This window comes from Rhagoletis pomonella, unplaced genomic scaffold (assembly GCF_013731165.1).
Source record: "Rhagoletis pomonella isolate Grant_MI unplaced genomic scaffold, Rhpom_1.0 Rhpom_scaffold_00005, whole genome shotgun sequence".
In the NCBI taxonomy this organism is placed as follows: domain Eukaryota; kingdom Metazoa; phylum Arthropoda; class Insecta; order Diptera; family Tephritidae; genus Rhagoletis; species Rhagoletis pomonella.
In genome coordinates, this window is record NW_023458559.1 from 73,234,086 (window position 1) to 73,257,358 (window position 23,273).

At 34.6% G+C, this 23,273-nt stretch overlaps 1 protein-coding gene across 1 annotated transcript in view; it reads left to right on the forward strand.

Moving 5' to 3' along the window:
• Positions 1-23,273, forward strand: part of LOC118739480 (cysteine-rich motor neuron 1 protein-like) — an 88,390-nt gene that overhangs the window by 44,413 nt on the left and 20,704 nt on the right. The window contains exons 4-5 of the mRNA XM_036470838.1: positions 9,433-9,653; positions 13,327-13,454. Of these exons, the coding sequence (XP_036326731.1) occupies positions 9,433-9,653; positions 13,327-13,454 (349 nt within the window). The remainder of the gene's footprint in view (positions 1-9,432; positions 9,654-13,326; positions 13,455-23,273) is intronic.

The window sequence follows — 23,273 nt, forward strand, 5'->3', positions numbered from 1 at the left end:
GATTCACAGCAAAAACGCTAGGCAACTCTCTTCACTCAGTTTTGAACTTTTCTGTTTTGAGATTTTTGGAGGTATATATCAAGAGGATTGTGGAGACTCCTTTGCTTTTAATAGCGATTTTCATACGTCTGGGAATGTTCTCTACTGATTTTTCTATGATTTCGCTTGGAATATTACCTCATTATAATTTCACTCGCCTCCAAAGCTCTTCCATATTACTGGAGCTCGGTTGTGCTATGCTAATCCTCTCTTGACCATAGCGCTCAATTTTTCGATAGCTTTGAGATCTGGGATTTGTGCTGGCCACCATGTTAGACGTTTTTCTTGGCATGGTGTTTTTGTAGATGTTGATGAGGTCGTTCCCAAAAATATTATTTTTTTATCGCTTTGGAAACAATTAATTTTCGTTCCATCGGACCATATTACCCCTTTTCAGTCCAAAAGCTCCAATTGTCGTGACTTTTACAAAATTTCAGTGGCTTGGGATGTTTTACTTGCTGGCATTTGGTGCCATGGGTTAATATAAAAGGTATAATGAACATATCCTCCAAACAAATTTGCCGGACTTTGTAGACAAAAGCGCAAATCCTGCGGAATAAGTTGTTTGCCAGCAGGACGGAGAACCAAAGGATTCTGAAAATATTCGACACCGCCGGTTGCTTGAGCAAAATTTTCACGTAATTCAGTGGGCAGCCATCGAAAATTTGATCCCCTGTGGTCAAGAGAGGATTAACATAGCACAAACGAGCTCCGAGTAACATGGAAGAGCTTTGGAGGCGAGTAAAATTATAATGGGGTCATATTCCATTGCATTCCTTCATTTTAGGTAAAAATGCAAATCATCTCTTGCCATGATATGTAATTCAAAAAATTCAAAAGAAAACTTTGAAAAACGGTTGCATTCCTTCATTTTAGGTAAAAATTAAATAGGAATATATGTGGGTCCAGCCAGACCTATGTATTACGAATGTGATGTATTAATCAACATATCTATATATCTAGCTTTATATATATGATACCGACATGATTTTTTACATATTTGTAGTTCACTAAACTTTAGTAAGCTACCTGAAACTTCAAGCCTCTAGCTATATTTAAAGTGCCCTTTTTTATAATTTGAAAATAGAAAAGGCTTGGCTGGGCTCATGTGTCAGACGAAGGGTTAATATTATTATTGGAAGTCTCCTAAAGAGAAACAGAGTTTTCCGATAGAAAAATATAGATTTTCTAGAGTTCTTTACTATTTCTACGAAACATTGTTTTTCTTTCAAATAAAATACATGGAAAGCTTTGAGCGCTTTTAGTGACCTCTACACATTTTTATGTATAATTTTTTTTCGATATAGAATTCTAATTCTAGGGGTTGAGAGTATCAAAATTCCGTATTTTCTTATTTTTTACCGCCCAAATGTACATAGATACATATGTTTATGCATAAGCGGAGCAGTTACATAATATTCAATAGATAGCCGCTTACACAATATGTTACTGTTTGGCCGAGCTTCTTTTCGGATTTGTGGTGTGCGCCTTGATGTTGTCAGACAAAGGGCAGTGTCCAACAGTTTTATGTCTAATCTGAACGGCGATTGTATATTTATGAAGGGCTGTTTTTCATTGCAGAGGTTTGCCATTGCCTACCGAGAGGTAGAAACACTTTTTTCTGATTAGAAAAACTTTTTTTCTGATTTATTTACTGATGTTGGTCGGAAGCTGGGCTCGAACCCAGGCCCTGCGGAATGGTAGCGCACACTGCTAACCACTACACCACAGCTGCGGTGACATTTTTATAGTAATAATTCATCCTTTCTTTGATTAAATATTTTTACTGCACAAATTGTCTGCACTTGCGACAGTGTATGCACGAGTATGTATAAAAGGCAGCCTCAAAATTCACATAAATAAATTTAATCCTACACAGTTATGTTTATCCCCATTTTTTGCTTTTAATTTTATTTTCCTTTCCTTTTACCAACTATATGTAATTTCTTCTCCTCTGTTTTGTTCATTTTTTTCCAAAAATGTCTATGTATATATGTACAATGTACATAGATACATATGTGTTCATACGCTCAAGCTCTCCATATGCTCTTGCGGTCTCATTCGCTATAAAACATATGTGCCCCCAAGCATAAACCACCCAGCCACAACCGTTTAAATCGGCTAACGATACGCCCAATGCATCACTTAAAATCAAATTGTCTGGGTTCGCTCAAAACTGTCCAAAACGCCCACAAGTATGCAATATTTAGTTTCTCATTCTTTTTTTAACCAAAAGAATATAAGCGCTCATCATGACCGTTTTCAGCCAACCCAACTCTTTCTGCCAAATAAATTACGTTTTCTTTTTCTTTTTGCCTTTTGTTTATTTATTTTTACATTTCCAAATAAAAGCAGCCTTTCTGCGCAGCGCATCATTCAACTAAATTGTTTTGTCCCTTTTTTCCAGTAGTGGTCATATGTTCACCTCTCATTGTTATTATTTAGTTTCCCATATCCATAAACGTTGACAATTTTAAACGGCATTATGTCTGTGCATGTGTGCGGACGTTTGTTCACTTATAGGTACCATGCATATGCTATTGAGTACCCCACATACCCGTATGTATGTATGTATGAACACAAATAACTCCATTTTGTTATCCTTAACTTAGAATTTTGGTATTTTTTTCGAGGCAAGCTATAAAACTTCATTCAAAATTAAAGAAGGGTTAGTTGTAGAGTGCTTAGATGTAATATTCGCTCTGGGACTGTTCACAGCATTTTCCTCTATTATACGCATTTTTTTCCTAAAGTATCCTTTCCCTACGTATTTTCCTTATTATCACTATTTCAGAATGTTTCCGTTTTTGCGCACTTTTGTTACATTTTCGGGTCACCGCTTATTGCTATCTCAGCTATTCTGTGCTTTTGCTTTGCCTATTTTTTTTTTGGTGATTGCGCAGAAATGCATAGCGCTGTGCTTTAGTGCGCTTAAGGCAAATTTAGGCAATAAAATGGAAACAATGAACTATAATTTACATAAGCTCTAAGCGCTATTGTGAAGAGATGAAAAAAATACAGTTACTCAGGGAGTTTTAAGACATGCTGATGATAGTAGTACACCCATGAAGAAAGTCCTTTGATAGTATCATTCCATATTCTCTTAAATTAAATCTAGTCTTACTGTATGTGCTCCCATAGAGTATTGGATATTGCAGACTCTTGTCAGAGTTGACAGTTAATTCTTGGTCCGCTTTTTTTACTATCGCTGGTCTACCACCGGCAGAAAGGATTTTAGCACTTAGCTAATTAAAACTTTCGCTCAGCGCACACTAATCGAACTCTAAGCCCATTCATCAATGACCAGCCCGCAAACCAAACAAGAGGGTGCGTTGCTATGTCCATTCCTCATCCATAAAATTTCCTACAATGCCGCTGTGCTCAAAATTGAAAGTGAGGAAATTTTATATTCAGCTGACAGCTTCAACTGCACTATTAATAAACATATGGTCTTCTGGCCTGGTTCTTATGGCCTCTAAACAAACTCACTCCATTCATAGCATCCAGCATCACATCAAGCCTTGGCATGCTCCGTGTCAAAGCTTCTTACAATATTGCCGTATTTAAAGCAAAGAAGTGCACTTTAAAACAAATATGCAGATACGGTGTACTTGTTTTAGATATCCGTTGTGACCTTTTTTATCGAGGTCCGTCAGACAATAACTTCACATAACATCAATAGTGACGAAAGTTTCTACCCCTTGCCAGTCGCGCTTCTTCAACAATTCTCCGTCGTCCCCTGTCAAATTTGGTTTAGAAAGAAACCCGGTTTCGGCATTGCGACATCTTCAGTGTAATTTTGTGCTTCGATACATACCCCGTCAGAAACACCAACAACGAAAATGGGAAGAAAATCATAACTATAATTTTTTGAGTCGTTTGCCAAAATTAAGCCTCTGCGTCAGCTTATTTTCTGGCATAACGATCAAGTAGTCGACACTATCAAAAGGCATGGAAAGTACGATATCGTTTGTGGAGAGCTAAACATCTCACACTCTATCCTGTTTTTAATGAGATGAGCTCCACTTTACCAGGGTTAATGGGTGATCAATCTTTAGAAGACCATTCCGTGACTCAAAAACTTTTTTTAGTAATAAGTATTTCAGCCGACTACATCCCACCCACACGCACTTCCAAAACCAAGTTCGCGACCCTTCTTCCCTCAAGAACTGATAGCTATCTCAAATACCGTAGCACTGGTACAGTGTGATATGATTCCTACTCATGTTATTTACATTTTCACTGATAGCTAGGTGGTAATTAAATCTCTTGGAAATATGTCGCGGACTTCAAAAGTAGTTGAGCAATGCCTGCAGATCTCTCAACGAGATGGCTGAGTCGTTCAGCACACATGTTGTCTAGGTACCTGTCCATTGTGCCCATTGCGACATTCAGGGACAACTACAAGGCTGACGAACTCGTGCATCATGGAACGACATTGCCTGATAGAGATATATACTCTCGGCATGCCTATTCAAACATGCAAACTTCTACTGTATGAAAAATGCATAGAAGTTTCCAATGAAAGATGACGATGGAACCGACCCGTTGCATTGCCAAAACACTCTGGCCAGCCATAGATACCCAACGCACCAAGCCTCTACTTAATCTAAGGAGGCAGTATATTCGCATAGTAACTGGAGTTCGCACCGGACATTATCTGCTTGGATTACATGCAGCTAGACTGGGCGCACCCTGGAATGACTACTGCAGAAGCTGCATGGATGAAGATGAAAAGGAAACCATCCTACATATTCCCTGCCATTGCTTTGCTCTATCAAAACGTAGAGCAAAAACCCTTGGGAGCCATTTCTTCAACGATCTCGATTATCGCAAAGCGGCGAACGTTTGAAGCCTAAGCACGTTTCTGCTAAGAACCAAGTGGTTTACATGGGTACGGTGATAATGAAAAACCTTATGCGTTATCACAAAGGACCCTGAGTCTAAATGAGTCATACTTAGGACTGCCGTCCAACCCAACCTTACCTTGCATTGCCAGCAGAGGCAACTTTTCCTTTCCCGTCCGTCCACGATGTGGTTGAGGGCAAAGTTCCAAAAACTAAGAGATTATTTGTACATTGTAGTGGTAACGAGGTCGCAAGTTCACCTAGGAAAAGCTCATAGTCTGTTCCTGTAAGACTGGGAAGCGGTATATGACTATAGACAAGCTAGGATTTTTTGATATTCTTTTGCTAAGAAAGACATAAATCTTTTGAATATTATCAATATCTAGTAACTAGTTACTAGTTATCTAACCTATAATAACTTCCTGCGTTCTCACATGCAACGTATTGGCCTCTCTACCGAGATGGTTAGCGGTCTTTGTCTTGAAGAGGAGGAAATATCGGAGCACGTTATGTTAGTATAGATTTGTTTACAATGCTCAGAAAAGCTTCACATTTCAGACTCTAATATGACTCCTAATTTGGACTTGTATTAGCGCATACTTCCTTTCTGACTCTCCTTTGAGATCATAATGAGGGTTAAAACTCAGAGTTTTGAGACTTTTCTGACAAGACGCCAAGACACGTCAGGAGGCATCTATACGAACTGACGGATGAAGTCCAAAGGTTCATAAAACAACCACTGAACCCGGCAGCATACCGACAGGCCATAATCGGCATTCACTGGGAGTCGATCTCAATCTACATTGACTTCCGACCTCTAAATCCGTTTTGGGTACGCAACCACCCGAGCCTCATCTGCCTCGGAACACTCGCACCACAAAAGCCCAACTTCTCTCCGGATATTGCAGAAGGCTTAACTCTTACCTAAGGGTGCGAACAGAGTGGCCGCTTGTTGCCGAGCCGAGCCGACTGACGCTTATTGCGAGAACTTGTTCATGCGAGAAACAAGTTTGAGTGTGCATAGTGGATGCGAGAATCAGCGCTGATATTTTATCTATTATTTGTGTTTTATGTATGTTTGTATGCATTTGGGTTTGTTGTTCATTCGTGTTTGTGAAATTGAAGTGAAAAGATATGGATTCGTCAGATGATGAGTATTTAGCTTCGGCTACTGTTTTAAAGTATTTTATCAATAAAAATTCATTTGGAAAACATCCAATAAATGATAAACGAAATGCAATAGACAAAAAGAGAAAAAAAATTTTTTGCATGTTGCTGTGCGTTCGAAACTAGCTTTTCGCAGAATAAACAATGTTTTCGGCGCTGAAATACGCTTTGGAACTGTTTTCTCGCATTCAATCAGCTTTGCGCTCTGACCAGCTCGGCGCCCACTATGACCTGTTCGCGCTTATTTGTACTAATTTGTATAGTACCAGTTTTCTCGCATTGGTTCTCGCAATAAGCGTCAGTCGGCTCGGCTCGGCGACAAGCGGCCACTCTGTTCGCGCCCTTAGCAGAGTGAACGCAGATGTTCCCAACATGCGGAGAGTCGCCACACTAATCACGGTACCTCTTCGCAACAACAAACTTGTAAGCGCTTCATGAAGACCATCATCAATTCTTACTTCGTGCCTGTAAGGTGTGGGAGTGCTTCGGCCCTCTTTCTTGATATTTCCGGTAAACAGGATTTAGCGCCTGGCATCATTTTAAGAATTTTGTAAAAGAAGCTTTAAAGTTTTAGTGAGTAGAAGTGAATCAAATTAACATTCACAAAAATTCTTTTTAATTTTCTTAAATGAAAGTGAGCGATGGTGTGACCTCGAGTTCTAGTTCTTTTCAACCCTACTAGAGATAACATCTTAAAGCCATATTATGTATTATAAAAATTTCTTTGTAGTGAAGACATAGCAGTAGAGAGATATAGCATTTTGAGCAAAATTTTACGCATTTCACGATTATATAAAGTGAAATTTCCATGCAGAGATAATAAGCCAACTGGCACAACGACCCTCACTTTCACATAAAAAAGCAAGCGGACAGATAAAATTGCAGCGAAATTGCATTTTGTATAAAATGAATTGGCTACTTACCCACCGAAAAGCATACACGTATATGTAGGTACATATGTAAGTATATCTATGGGACGCCCAAAGCATTTTCAACAGCATCCATGTAAAACGGTCATAAAGGGAATTAGCAGCACAACAATAAAAACAACAACTAGCAGTGGTGCTACTACTTTTACTACTACTACTACTACTACTACTATGCTTACTACTTGTAAAAGACGAGCAACATTTTGTGCTAATATTAAAATAACCAAAAAAGCAACGGTAGCGATTATACAAAGTTAAATCTAGATTTGTTATTCGCGTATACCTTGGGGACAGCGAAAAAGTGTGTCAAGGTTGTGCTGGTAGTATGTTGCCTGCCACACGGCATATGCGGCAAATACGCGCGCTTTCTATGTTATATGGCAGGTAACATCATCATCATAGTTAGATAAATGCTTGTGCCCGCTGACTAGCTTTATGCAGCACTTGGCTTATTAAATTTTAAAAATAGCTAATGTTTTTTTTTAATCCTTATTTAGGAGGGTACCCAAAGCAATGCAGTTAAGCCTGAGTGACTTTAATGAGTCTTTTCATGTATTTTATTTAAATTTTTCATTTTCTCTAAGCACGCTTTCATGCAAGAAATTGAATAAAAATGTGACTTTGAGTTGCTGAAATTATGTTTTAAAAATTTGTAAACAGGAACTTCTGGGGTTTTAGTCTTTTCGTAGTCTCTGGGTTAATTGTTAATGCTAAGTACCTATGCTACATATTTCTTACATACTTTTGTAACGTTTAATGGAATTTATCTTATACCTTTTTTTAGAGAGATACTTCAATAAAAGTTGGTTTTCTCTACGTATTTAACTTACTGAGGTAAAGAGCAAAAACTGTCATACTTCACAAGAAACGTTCCTAATACCTTGTTCTGGCCGACAACGAAAACACTTTGAAAACGAATTTTGGGATTGTGGGCTGAAGGCTGTTCCCACCGGTTGTTAGTTTTTTCGTTGACATTTCCTACATCTTTTGATTACAGTTTTGCTACACAAAAACACATCCAAAATACTTTTCCTTCATTTTCTTTTCATTAGCAACCGTTTACTTTCGTTCTTATTTTACTTTGGCCAGCCAATTAACAATAAATCCAAAATGGCGTAATAAAGATTATAAAATATGACTTTCACTTCGATAAATAATCGAAAACACCGAATGGAATGAGCAGAATGTGAGTTTTTAAGTAGTTTTCAGAGAAAACTGGTTTTCGTTTGACAGATTTTATATGGACGAAAACACAATTTTTAGGTCCAAACCCAGTTTTAGCAAGGAAAACATGCCTTCGATGTCGCTCAGAACTTGGTATAAATTATACTCTCGAGCTTTAGTTATTTTTTTTTTTATAAACACAATCATAGTTTTCGCTCCACTCAATACCCAACTGACTCTTAAGGTATGTGTGTAACCCCTTATGTGTGTACACCCCTTCGAGTTATTTCATTAATACCACACTTAGAAAAGTTATCGTCGAGCTAAACGTGTCAGGAAAATGCTGTTTCGACTGCTTCGGACCGGAGTTAGCAAATGCGTTTACGTGGACAGGGAAGAGGTCGTTGGTGTCGTGAGGGAACCTTTACAAGCCGGACTTATGTATGTTTGGGATGTCAGAGCAATAACTATAGCTTAACTTAGCCCTAACTGAAGCTCGACCCCTTTCAGCCAGGTGGTAGAGAGGGTCATCGTTGGTGTCGTTGGGAAAGGGGTAGGCTCCTCGCTCTGCAGAAATGATAAAAGACGGAAACGTTCAAACAAAGGGCATCAATTCGTCAGCGTAAAAGACGTCCTGTCACTCAGTAAGCCTGAAAGCTGAGGAAGCCTCCGATGTCATAATTGTAGGGTTGAACGTGCATGTGAAGGGTTGTCAGATGTTTTTAGAACCTTGCCTTATGCTGTACAGATATTTTCCGCTTCTGAGCTTAGCTGTGAGTGATACCTCTTAACCATCTTACTTCATCCGATCAGAGCTGTTCTATGATGCATGGGATGTATGCCGGCTTTTCTGCCTTTTTTCCCGTCACAATCTTGTCATCCGATACTTCTTTTGATTTCATGGCGATGTACGTAGTTTAGCACTAAATTTTATGGCGATCTACATATAAAGATTAACATCATTTCATATGTAGGTGACCCTCTTGATCTTCATCGATCCTCATACAATTTCTAATGGCTGTTTTTCAATATATCTAACGAAGTTCTGTTCCTATTATGATGTTCCCGGTGCATTTTGGGTTTTATGCGGCTTGTCGATCCTGCAGAACTAGATGTTCAGCTTCACCGATAGAAAGCTTAACACCTGGCTTTGGGTCTGCACATATTTATTAAAGATTATTCATTTCCTGCCAATTATATTTATGTTTGTATTTCCGATATTCTTGAATCAAAAAATTACGTAGCACTTAAATTATTATTTTTTCTTTTCCTCTATATACTTTCAGATCTACCCTCAACATCATTTTCCCCACATGCCGCATATCACAGCCGAAAATACAATACGAATTGTACAAACGATGAGACAATAGTGATAGAGCCTGGTTGCGAAATCACCAATAAACGCTGCCAATGCTGGCCAACATTACGACTGTGCCGCTCAAATGCCATCGATGATACAGACGCAGCAGCGACGATAGACATACGATGGCATTTCAAAACGTTAGAGGTGGGTCAAATAATGAAAAAAAAATATATATTTTTTTGTTTTAAGAAACAAAAAGCTGCTTAAGACGGGGTACAAAGAGTGAGGCTTTGAACAAGGAAAACTGAACAGAAAGGAGAAAAAAGTGATATGTCTAATTATCGATAAACTTTTGACAATTTAAGAGTCGTTGTCTACTTCTTACGGTTCATACTTTTTATTCATTGTCCAAAAACAAAATATTACTTTCACTTAGCATCAATTATACATATATCCAGTGTTTGAGTGAAAAAATTAATATGCATTTTCTGGATAATTCTACCTACTAAATATATAACCAGTTTTTGTTGTACCACAAGTTTATGCTCAAATTTAATATAATCAAAGATTCACCTGCATTTGTCACTTTTCAAACTTTTCTTTCATCGCCTATTGAAACACCAAAAATTTAAACTTTAGTTGAACAAAAATTTATCTTCCGTTTTTGGATAACATTTAATTTATGTCCACTTTTAAAAATATCAAAAAGTTATTTATTTGTGTTACTAAAATTTATGTCCAAAAAATTTTCACAATACCAGACATTTATATCTAGTTTTTATAAAAACAAAAATTTTTGTCCGGCATTTGAGTGACTAAAATTTATATCCACTTTTTAAATGACCATGACAAGTGGATGACAAGTTTTGAAAATACTAATTTTACTTTCAAAACAAATATATTTTTACCTTTTAAATGAGCGGAATAATAAGTTCAGTTTCTAAATGAACAAACATTTTTCTATTGCCAGTTTGGCTACACATTTATGTCCTGTTTTTGAATAGCTAAAACTGAATTACTTTTCAAATAACCAAATAGTTTCGTTAAAATTTAAACGGCCAAATATTTTTCTGGAAAAACTTCAAAAATGTGTGTCGTAGTTTTGAGTGATTAAACTTTATGTCCGCCTTTCATATTACCAAAAATATATGTCCGTTATTTAAATGACCAACAATTTTTCTAAGAACTTTTTCCAAATTAAAAATTTCTTCCCAATTTTAATATATCTAAAAAATTGTGTTGACTTTTCAAAAAACTTAAGAATATTTTTTGAATGCCTAAAAATAAATAATGTTCACATTTTAAATTATCTAAAATATACGTCCAGTTAAAATGTTCTTGTCTTACCAGTTTTTAAAAGGCAAAAAATGTATGTATTTCTAATTTTTTTTGACAAGTTTTAGGTTAATATAATTTATGTCCACTTTTTAACTAACCAAAAATATACGTCCAGTTTCACAAAAAGCTATTCTATAACCAGTTTTTCGGACACCAAAAATGTACGTCTTGGTTTTAAATTATCAAAAAATTATGTTCTGGTTGTGAATTACTAAAATTATATAATTTCCTTAATTCCATAGATTACCGTCCAGTATTAACGTGCCAAAACTTAAAAAAAAAAACAGTTTTTTAAATTCCAAAAAATTACGAATAATTTTTTATTACCAAAAATTAATGCTCAATAAGAAATTTATGTCCTGTTTGGACACAAAAATGTTTACACATTTTTCAGATGGATAATTTGTAACCAGTTTTGAAATTAAATACAATTTTTTCGTTTTTTTATGTTATCAGAAATTTATGTCCAGTTTTTAAAAGACCAAAAATTTATGTTCAGTTTTGAAAAAAGCCCAAAAAATTTCTATAAACAGATTGCAACACACCAAAAATTTATGTCTCTTTTTCAAATAACCAAAAATTTATGTGCAGTTAAAAGTATCGAAAACATTATGTATTCTTAGTTTGAGGTTTTAAACGTTCATTTGATTAAAATACACATGTAATTTAACATAAAAATTCAGTTGTGGAATTTTCACAAAGTTTCGCCATCAATCAAACTACATAATTTACCAAATACATAATTTACCAAATTCTATAATTATCCCATACTAATCCATCCGCAATGGCTAAAATATTTAGCTCAATAAAATTTCAGTAAATATCTGCGAATTTGGAGCATAATAATAATTAAAATTTAATCTAACACCCACAACATATGCAACACTCTACACTCACGCGTAGTGCACACACCATTGACTGACACCCACTAGCTTTAGTTGAATTACCACAATTCCCCTTACTGACTTCCGCCAACCGCTCTTTATTTCTGCTGAAATCGGATTTTCATTTCAACATTTTCAAAAGACTGACTTCAAAGGCTGTGTGGCGAAATTAGAAATGCAATAATGTACAGGTCGCTGAATAAACGCAACAACCTCAAACATAAGCACACATGTACGCACGCACGCACATGCACACACAGATAGAAATTGACGAGGTCATGCCACAAATTCACACAGTGAATAGAAAGGCTATCAGTTTATGTATGCATGAGCGTAACTACATATTTACGTACATGTGTATGTACGAGTTGGCGGGTGAGTTTGTATTCGTAAAGATTTATACACATCTATACTTGTTCGCGCATAAATCAGCAAAATCAGCAACAATACAAGCAGCATCATCAAAGCTGGTTTTTGTGTGGTCTCTGGTTTGCGGATGGAGTTGGGCTGACTTCGATTATGTTAGTTAGCGACGATAATGTTGTTTTTGATGTTGCTGTTGTTGCAGCATTTGTTTGATTTGTTGTTTTAGCGCACTTGTGCTTTTATGCTGACATAAAATCGATTGCGCTCTCTATCTGCACACTTCATGTGCTGAGTGAAACAAGCAAACACACATGCGTACCTATAAGGGTTGTTCATAATTTCTGATTTGTAAATTTTACCCATTATAAAATTTTTTTGAGAGAAACTTAAAATTAAACATAACAAATCTAAATATTAGAACCGCGAAGAATTATTAAAAATGGAAAAAGAAACGTTTTTTTTTTTTTTTTTTGAAATCGGTTTATATTTAATGGTGCTCGCCGGCGCACAGTGTATGATTTTGGAGTGTCGATGAAAGAAATCGTAAATCTCTCGATAGGCGTAAGATGAAAATATGTGTTCGAAAGCTGACATAATGGCCCCCAAAGAAAAAACTATGCCAATATATAATCATTATATAAAACTCCAAAAAAAATTTTGTTGAAAAATCAACACTCGAAAAAAAATTAAATAGGCTAGCTGGCTCTAATAAAAAAGTTTGGTTTTTTCTACTTTTCTTGTAGATTTTCGAACGATTAATTCAAATTTATTGTCAAGAGTTAACTAAGAAATCTTTTAAGTGCTCATTTTTTAAATGGTAAAGTTGCAGATTTTTCAGTTTTTTTTTTGAGTATGCAGTTTCGAGCCAAGATAGGTCGATCTTCCACTCAGCCGTCGATATATGGGTAATTTCAAAGTTCCGGCGGTCTCACTAAATGTCAACCAACTTCAAAATAATATTGGATATTCTCGAGTTCTAGGAGTGAGACTGGAAGGCAATTACGGACCACCATAATGTAAATACATACATAAAACTAGTTTCCAATCGCATAAAATCCGCTTTTAAATTGCGAAATTTATTGAGTATGAGTTTCGCCATGAAGTATTAAACGTTATCCGGTTTTAGTTATAAATGTCACTGATTTTAAGTCAATACGATTTGATGTTCTTCCACAAAATAAATGAAATAAGTAAATACAGCAGTGGATGTTTAATAAAATTGAGAAAGAATTTCGTTATCAATTTCTTTATAAAAAATGTATGTATATGATTCTATTTTAATTTTTCAGGACTGCCAGTTAAATTTACAAAATCTAATCAAAATCGAAATGGAATTCGATGAGGATTACACAATTTCGCCGAGCACATTTACATATAAAAAGTTGAGAAGGAAGCGCAGAGCGTTAAGAAAACGTAGGTGAGTAATAAAATATCAAATATGTATATTTGTGTACAAAGATGGGTTGAATTTGATTACTTAATTATCCATTTTAACGATATCGCCAAAATTTGTTAAGTCAATACTGGAACGCATATTAACTGGTTTATAAGTGTTGGAATTCGATTACATAAATACTTGAGTTTTTTTTTTTTGGATTTATGGGGAACTGAGTGTGGGCTTTATGCTGCTTTAGTTAATAATAATTAAATTTTGGCGGTTAGAAATTTTTCTAGATGCTTTGCCGAGTTTCTACACAATTTAATTTACATGGCATTTTAACTAGCATTCTAATGACTTTATGTTAAACAAAATGAATTAAGTTAAGCATATAAATGTTACTCATACGCCAGGCTGCACATAGTTTGTTGGTCATTTGTGCGATTGGTTAATGAACAAAATATAATATTCTTTGGTATTCAGTTGGGTTGTAATTTTACAAAGATGAAAGTAGCTAAATATGCAAGTTCCGGCATACAGTGGCTCAAAACAGCGTTCACTTGTTAATTTTTTTTTTAAATATTAGCAATGTGGCTGTTCACATCTGCCTGGTTATCAAGTTAACCTAAATTTATTATAAAAGAAAATTCGCAACAACGTTTGCAAAAACAATTTTGAAAAATCAACACCAGTTTTTTTATAAATTGCATTTGTTATATGAAAAAAACTGCAAAAGACGGCGGCAAAAAATCAACGCGAGTTCTCAAACTTCAAACTTGCAATTTTCTATATAAAAATTGCATAAGTTTTCAAATTTATGCCGCCTTGTGTATTCTATTTCAAAAAAGTATTTTGATTTAAAGATTGCATCTTAATAGAAAATTGATGAAAATTTATTCACTAAGAGCTGCTTTAATGAAGCTTTAATGTAATTGTGGGCGCCGTGTGTGAAAATGATAAAAAAGTGAGCAGATATGTAGCCTCAAAAACTCTTTAAATGCTACGCTAAAACAACACTAAGGAAACCTAAAGGAACATAAAAAAATTTACGAATACTTTATTGCATTCAACTAAGGTTTTTCGCACCTAAATACTACCGCAAGGCTATGAAACAAAGTAACGAATGTAAAGTAAAACAGAAAGCAAGTAAGTACCATATGTAATAAAGGCGGACCGTTGTTATTTTATATACTAATAAATACTTGAAATACTTGCTGCAATCACCACACCCTTCTTTAGTCGGCATGAAATTTCAATGAAACCCGCATAAAAAATCTTCATAAAATTATCTTATCGCACATCCGTAATCCCAAAGTATTTTCAAACAAAAAATTTAAAGGATTTACTGCGCTGCGAAATTTAAGAAAATATTAATAAATATGTAAGAACAATTTATTATGAAAAAATTATTCCACTCCATACCTTAACGAAAAGATGTTCGAATTATAACGAATGAAACTCTGAAAAGGAGATAAATTTAAGCTACAAAATTGGCAGTTTTTAATAACACAGCATACCTTCGCTACGAAATTGATAAACAGGGAGGGAGAGAGAGAGAAAGATATTGCATAGTCATATACACATTTATGTTGGTAGACCCATTGTTGTAGCAATACAATTAAAGGAATACCCGCATTTCGTTTTATCGTACATGCGGCGCGCGCCATAAAGTATGCTTCGCGAAATTGTATTCATTGTCTTTAGTTGCGTTTTCCTTTTGGTTAACAAAATGTGGGGGAGTGTAAAGCAAACTTTATGATGCAACTCTAAAATTACGCATGTGAATGTAAACATAAATGCAAAATATGAAAGTGAAATTGAAATTGAAAAGACAATGAGAACCTACAGTAAAATAAAGTAATTCATAGCGGATAGTGAACGCAAAAATGGGTAAGCACTGAAATTAAAGTGCAATGTAAGAGAAAGCATAATTTTTGTACCAAAATATATTCGGGTGAAATCAAGCACATTTATGTACAGGGAGCGTCAAAAATTTGATTTACTTAAATTTTTCAGACCAAATTTTTCTCACATTTTATATCAAAACTACAGTTAAATCAAAGGCAAAAACCCAAGAGAATCACTTTTTTTAATTTCGTACAGAACTCGGAAAAAATGAAGTAGCGAGTAGTTATCATCCAAAGTTTAAAATTTTTCAATATGATTTGTTCCATCTTTTACCCTTTGGAAAAAAATCTCAAAAATCAACGCTAAATTTTAGCGATTTCAAATTAAAATTTACTCGGCTACAAAACTGCATATTCAAAATTTTTCTAAGAAATCGAATTGAAAAATTTTAAATTTTGATGAAAATTTCTTGCATTCCCCCGTTCAATTCCGTTGACGAAACATCCTCTGCGCTTATAAATAGTTCACCAAGTGCAGCAAAAATGAAGGAATAAATTTTTTTTTAATTTCGTACAAAACTCGGGAAAATGCAAAAACACCCTCGGCAAAAAAATCTTAAAAATCAACGCTAAAATTTAGCGACTTGATATTTAATTTTAATCGGTTACGAAATTGCACACTCAAAATTTTTCTGAGAAATCGAATTGGAAAATTTTAAATTTCGATGAAAATTTCTTGCATTTTCGCGTTCAATTCCGTTGACTAAACATTTTCTGCGCTTATAAATAGTTCAGCGAGTGCAGCAAAAACCAAAGGAATACATTTGTTTTTTAATTTCGTATAAAACTCGGCAAAATGCAAAAAAAAAACCTCGGCAAAAAAATATCAAAAATCAACGCTAAATTTTAGCGATTTGAAATTAAAATTTACTCGGCTACAAAACTGCATACTCAAAATTTTTCAAAGAAATCGAATGGAAAAATTTAAAATTTCGATGAAAATTTCTTGCATTTTCCCTTTCCATTCCATTACTAAATAGTTCATCGAGAGTTCTATTATTCTCACTAGTGCCGCGGCTATAGCATTGTTCTCACTTCTCCTCAATTTTTGTTGTCTAAGTGTGTCCTTCTATTAAATACCATGAAATCTGAAATGTACTAATCCAATATTTAATTTATTTAAGTTCTTTATATTTTGCCCTTGAGAATTCGTATCAATTTCTTACTTCGCTGCAGTCCATCGCACAGTAACTATGTATGTAGTCATATCAATGCTTCTCATCTACTAGCAGTAGCGTAATACTTCAGAACAAAAGCAGCCAGTAAAGCTATAAAAAATTTCTAGAAACATACAAAACTACTATCATATACACACCTTTTTGCAAACATACATGTATTCCTACATTCCCGTTTTTTATTATGCTGAATTATTTCGCTTTCATGCGACATTCATAAATCGTGCTGGCATGCAGTAGTTCTGTGTGCAATGTTGCATGCCAAATGGAGGTTGAAAAGAGAGAAATGGAATTATAGTATAATATCAAAAAAGAAAATAAAAGTGGTCTAAAAGGAAGAGAATCAGAAACTAAAAGCAGGAAACCTAAGAAAACTGCAGGAAGCATGCAGATAGGAAGAAATTACTAATAGCGTTTTCTATTCTACAAAAAATATTGCCTTTCGTTGCCTTCTCCTTAGTTTTTGTGTGAAGAGGGCAATGAGAAGGTAATATTCTCTGTACATATTTATGTAATTTTTTTACCTTTCGTTTTTTTTTCAAATTTCTTTATCAACCGAATTTGCTAAAAACACGACTTCGAGAAATTAGAATAGGAATAAACATAATCCCTGTAAAGCAATTTAAATTTAATGCAATCAAGCCTTACTTCAGACGTAAAAAATTTAAGAAGAAACTGCGTTTTTCTCAGATTCTGGTAGAATATATTAAAATACACCTTCACTAAAAAATTTGAAAGAGCCTCTGCGAATTAAGGTGGCAATATATATGTACATCTGAGTATGATATGGCTTCATTTTCCACAAAGTCAAATCATGCATTATCCTTCTTTATTAAGACAACTGAATTATTATTTTACGCGGAAAAGGTAAATGTTATGAAAATTGAACAGAATTTGAAAGAATATTTATCAGATTAAATTTCAAGTGAAATGCACATAATTCACACCATAGCAGCCCATATAGCTTAAGAAGGGATATATGTAAGTAATAGGTAATCAGCGTAAGAAAGTAAGCAACGCAATGTTGCCCACAGCCGTCAGTTGCTTTGTTCTAGGCTGGCGCTACAGTAAATACACAAGAAAGCAAGGATTATTAGAAAAGGAGAGTTCAGGTATGAGTGGGTGGCAAGAAAAGTCTAAACATTAATATTCTCCAAATCCGCGGCAAATTATTGTACATTCCGGGTTTTTTTTCGAGAAAGGAAAATACTTGCCCTGCTTCCGCTACAGATTTGTAAAGGATATTTTTGTAATAAAACGTAGTATGTAAGTGCGCTTAGTGCACACTAAATTTACTCAATTATTATCGAAATTTTTATCGAAATCGCTTAAGATATATTTATTGATATTTTTATCAGCTTACTAATTGCGTATTTTTGCACCGATAATTTTAACCCGATTTTTATCGAAATCATAACAATTACTTTATTTCATATCTTTTTATATAATCAACATGTTATTTTTAAAATACTTGTCAATGCTTTTATCGATATTTTTTATTTAATAGGGGTATTCTCTGAGTCTTGCAAAGTCCTTGCACGGTGCACGGATTGCACGGTTTGCAAAGCTGTCCCATACGAAAACCGGTTTTAACCGTGCAATCCGTGCAATCTGTGCACCGTGCAAGGGCTTTGCAAGACTCAGAGAATACCCCTAATATCTTTTGTCGATATATTTGCTTTGATATTACAGTAAACTTTATTATGCAATGGTTATCGATATTTTTATCGCTTTAAAGATTTAGCATACATTTTTTTTCTCAAACATAAAATACGAGGATGCTTTAAACGCAGGAGAAATTGTGAGATATTTATAGATTTTTTTTCGTCTATATTTTTTATTGAAAATCCTATAGATTGCTTTATCTATTATTATTATCGACTTTTTTGTTGTGCCTATCTTGAAGCATCTGTCGACATATGAATTTATCAATAGATTTATCTAGATTTTTATCGAAATTATTACAAAATTTGTTATCGATATATTTTTTTTTATAGTTATCGCGCACGTTGTCAGTTTTTTGATCGACTTTTCATTTCGTCTAGCACACACGAAGCTTCGTGAAATATTTATAGATTTTCTAAACCAGATTTTTATTGCAGCCGTTATAAATATAAATATCGATATTTTTGTCGGCTTATATATTATCCCTATTCTGAAGCTTCTAGCGCTATATAAAGAACATTTATTGTTTTATAGAAACTTTTATCGGTATCGTTACAAAAACTTCAATCGATGTTTTTAAATGCATGTTTATCATAAATTTTGTGAATTATTTATCGATATATTCATTAATATTTAATCTAAATTTTTAATTATAAAGCCCATGTCGGCCGTTATTAAATGTAAAACTGAATAGTAGCGATATCTATTTTTGTTTTATCTATATGTTTAAGATAATATTTTATACCAATAGCAAGTAGTTATATTTCCTTCTCCATAAATGTTATATTATCGCTTTGAAAAAAAAAAAATGTGTCCACATTTAAATCATCTGAAATTGATGTAAATTTTTGTTAAAGCATAGAAATATTTATCCAGTTTTTTATGACAAAGTGTATGTCCAAATTCTAAATTATGAAAAAATGTATTTCCTGATTTTAAGTTATTAAATATTTATGTTTAGTTTTAAAGTAACCAAAAATTATTAAAAAAAACATTACGTTTAGTTTTTTTCTGATGGCGAAAAAATCTTTCTTCAGTATTTAAATAACCACAAAATTTTTACATAAAAAAAATATATAATATGTCGGTAAAACAACGTCTGAATGACTTAAGTTTTCTTCTCATTTTTTTCTGTTTAATTTTTATCTGTTCTAAACTCTTCTTTAAATTTTAGCCCACGAAGCTTGCCGCCGCAGCTTTCACTTCAATTTCATGCGGATTTACCTTTGTGTTGCTTCAACAAAGAATAAGTATTTGTTATAAAATTTATTACATTTTCATACTGACACCTGCAAGAATGCTAACCACTTCACACAAACTACCACATGGCCAGCCTGCTTTGTAGCTTTCAGCCCTCTGCCGATGTTCGCCTTTGTTTACTTTTGCCATAGTCGCGCAGTCCTTTGATATGCCTTTCTGTACTTTCTGCTGGTCCTCTGCAATTGCACTTTTCCCTTTTTGACCTTTTTACTTCCGATGTCTTTTGATCCTTTTTCCTGTTTTCCAGTTTTCGTTTTTTTTTTTTGTTTTGTTTTGGTCCTTGTGCTATGCATTCATTATTTACATATTTATGGTATTTGCATAAGCGGCTTTCGTATGGTCTCACGGCATCACAAATACCACTAGAATCTCATAAGAGCACAAACTGATACACAAACTTGCATGCCTACATACTTTCCCATAAGTTCATAAAAGCAATCACGAGCGCACTTACCTAAATTGTATTTGGGCACCCGCCTCAATTACTTGCAATTTTGCTAAGGCTTCAACGGCTTTTAGGCGCATCTTTGTTCCTTCGTAGAAATAAGTAAATTTGTTTAGAATAGAGGTTTTTCCTTTAGACAGCTCCATTCCATAATCTTATTTACTTAGCTTGTTTTTGCACCTGACGCGATGAAATATACATAAAGAAATTATCTTTCGCCAGTTTAACAAAGCTTTATACAAAGATATTTAATAAAAAATTTACATCGTAAATGAAAATTTTTAAATTCCGTCTTAAAACCATAATCCTGCATGATTTTTATTAGTTTCTAGATCAAACGGATCTACAAAATTTTGTTTGTGCAACAGCAGCCTCGAGATAGGAGAAACACTAAGAAAAATCCTGGAGTTAAAAAGATTTGTTCTGATAGCGTGTTGAAAGAATTCCAAATTATTCTCCCATAACGACAGATCTTTACGGGCGAACTCTTCGATATAGATGAAAGAACTTGAGCGGTTATCCGTATTTAAAGCCAGGAAGGTGCCAAACTCAATTTTTCTCAGTATGGTCCTTGAAAACCATTAATATAGCCAATAAGTACCCTTGAACTTAACCCATCAACACCTATTTTTCTGCTGGCTTTGAGTATCTCGGACGGTATTTCATCGACTCCGCTATTCTTGGGGTATATTCCAGCTGTGTTTTTTCTGTTCTTCGATAGTCAGGGGGAAATTACGGCCATTGGATCTCTGATGTTATGCTCAAAAATTGTCACAGGGCGCCTGACATTACTTAGAACCATATAAAAATACTTCTCTATCAGGTTCGTATGGTTACAAGGCAATTCAACACATCTGCTTCGGGAAATATGAAAATTTAGCTCGTCGAGCGCTTCACAAAAAGCTTGGAATGCACGGTGGACATCGCAGACGGTAGGCAGTTCAAGCAGCACTTACGGCTAAACCGAGTGCACATATTTACATTGACGGGAGTCTTAGATTAGAACTGTCCGATTTAAATTCATGCGATGAGACTTAACCTCACCTCATGCCCCTCCACGTAACAGCTTCATAGAAAGCCAATCAGAATTTCACCTGCCCTGTGGCTTTTCGGCTTACGTAAGCTTAAGATCTAAGCACCTTGGGTCTCACATCTATTTGGGAACTGCTCTTAATTGGCTGCACCATTTTATTGTCGGCGCGCAGCATCCCGATAATTGATTAACTTTCTGTATCACATTCTGGCAAATACGGATTTTAATTGTAAGCGGATAAAGGTCCGAGATGATATTAGCTCACTGAAATCGTAGATTTTCTCAGTCTAAATATGTCAAATTGTGTTTTATGTCTTTTAATTGGGGAACACCCAAGTTTACTATAAATTAATTCAATTCCGCCTAAATCCATCATCCAAATGAGAAATTTTCGCTAAACTAAAAATAAAAATACAAATTTAAGTAAAGGACGAGCCAGAAATTTGAGTGCCAAATTTCACACCAATAACATCCGTTGAAGAGAGAGGGAAAACTTATTAATTCATGCCGAAACATTGTAATATACTAAATTCTACGTTTCTAACTGTCCTGCATTTATGTACACTCACCAGTAGAACCATCTAACTCTATAACATTTCCGGTTAGCAGTGACCGCTCGAAACCGGAAAACGCTAAGCAGCAGCGGAAAGCCATAACAAATGACAGACAGACAAAGAGATTTTATACAAAAAAAAACTAATTACGAAGAAGGAGACTTACAAGATTAATGAAATAACCTGGAAATGCTGCATAGCCACAGGCGCGCAGCCGGCATTGGCATTAAAGCCATGAAATTTGTGTTCGCCGAATCAACAACCGCACTCCGACAGGGGTGTATATAAGAATACAAAAATGGAAAGACACAAAAAGAACAACAATAATAATTATGCCAAAAATGGAGGCAAATAGCAGTCAAAGGCGATAGCAAAAAATGAAAGTGAAGGCAACAACGTTAATAATCTTAAAGCATAACAATAGAAAGAGTAAACATAACAGCGAGCATAATGAAAGTGACAACAAAAATAACGGTAATGGAAATTCGTGAAGACAATGGCACAGAAGAAACTACGTAAACAGGATGATGGTCGCACAAAAAAAAATATTATAATAATAACACTGGTTTACAGCAAAAACGTTCAATGGTTGCCACTATCCAATTCCTATGTAGAATTGCTCGGTGATTCTGAAAATCGAGATAATTTTTTTTTTCTATGGATACGTTTTCGAGTTATTAGCAATTTACCGTTATTCGTCTTAAAACAAATTTCCACTTAATCACGTATATCTTACGAACCAATTTAACAATCTTAAAATGAGATACGTCAAATCAAAGCTAATAAAATTCTCCATAACATAAACATTTACACATCACTTTCCGATAGAGCTTCTAGTTTCCGACAAATTAATTAATCATTCCAGTCTTTTTTATTTTTTAATGAAAAAATTAAAAAAAACGAACTTTAACAAAAGAAAAATTTAAAAAATAGCAGGTTCCAAAATTTTTGCATCTGTGCTAAATCCTGTTCTATTACAAACAAAAAAAAACGTCAAGTTACCACTGAAGAAAATCGATGGATCAATAAAAAAATAATAGTGGTCAAAAGAAAATATGTACGCAAAGATTTTTTGTATGAAATATGAGCAGTAAAGCGTGTTACTCAGGTGTACGTGGCGTATGAGTAACTTTCTCTGCTGCTCATTTCGGTTCGTAAGATATAGTACGTGATTAGGTGGAACCACTTTTTGTTTTAAGCTGAATAACGCTAAATTGCAAATATCTCGAAAACGTATCCATAGAAAAAAAAATAACTCGATTTTCGGAATCACTGAGCAATTCTACACAGAAATTGGATAAGTGACGTCTGGAGAATAAAACCCCAACTAAAATTTGCGATCCAGTGTAATTTGCGCGAGGCCAGAAGGAGCAACAAATTTAAGTGAATCAGTTGCGGAAAAAACGCAGAGTAAATAATTGAAAACAATTGTCACGAACGAATTGTGCAGAACAAATGGACGAGTAAGCGACATCGAGAAGGGCTAACTGCCGACCAAGCTGAGTAGGATAGGATTTTCTGCTTTCATCGTCAACTGAGCTGATGGCTCAACTGCCAAAACAAGCAGCCTACTTGCCTAAATGAACCGCTGAACTTCGTCTTTGCTACAAAAAAAAATTTGTCTCTAATTTTATTATCATTACTTATACTTTTTGTTTAAGTGCGTCTTTGGCTTTTCTTCTTTCTTGGAATATTTCAAAAACCCAATCAAGCGTCTTAACTTGTAGCTGAAACCCACGCTGTCTTCCTGACAGCCCAACATCGTTGAACAAATACGAGTATTTTTTGCAATTTTCTCTTATTTTTCTACCCTTCCACA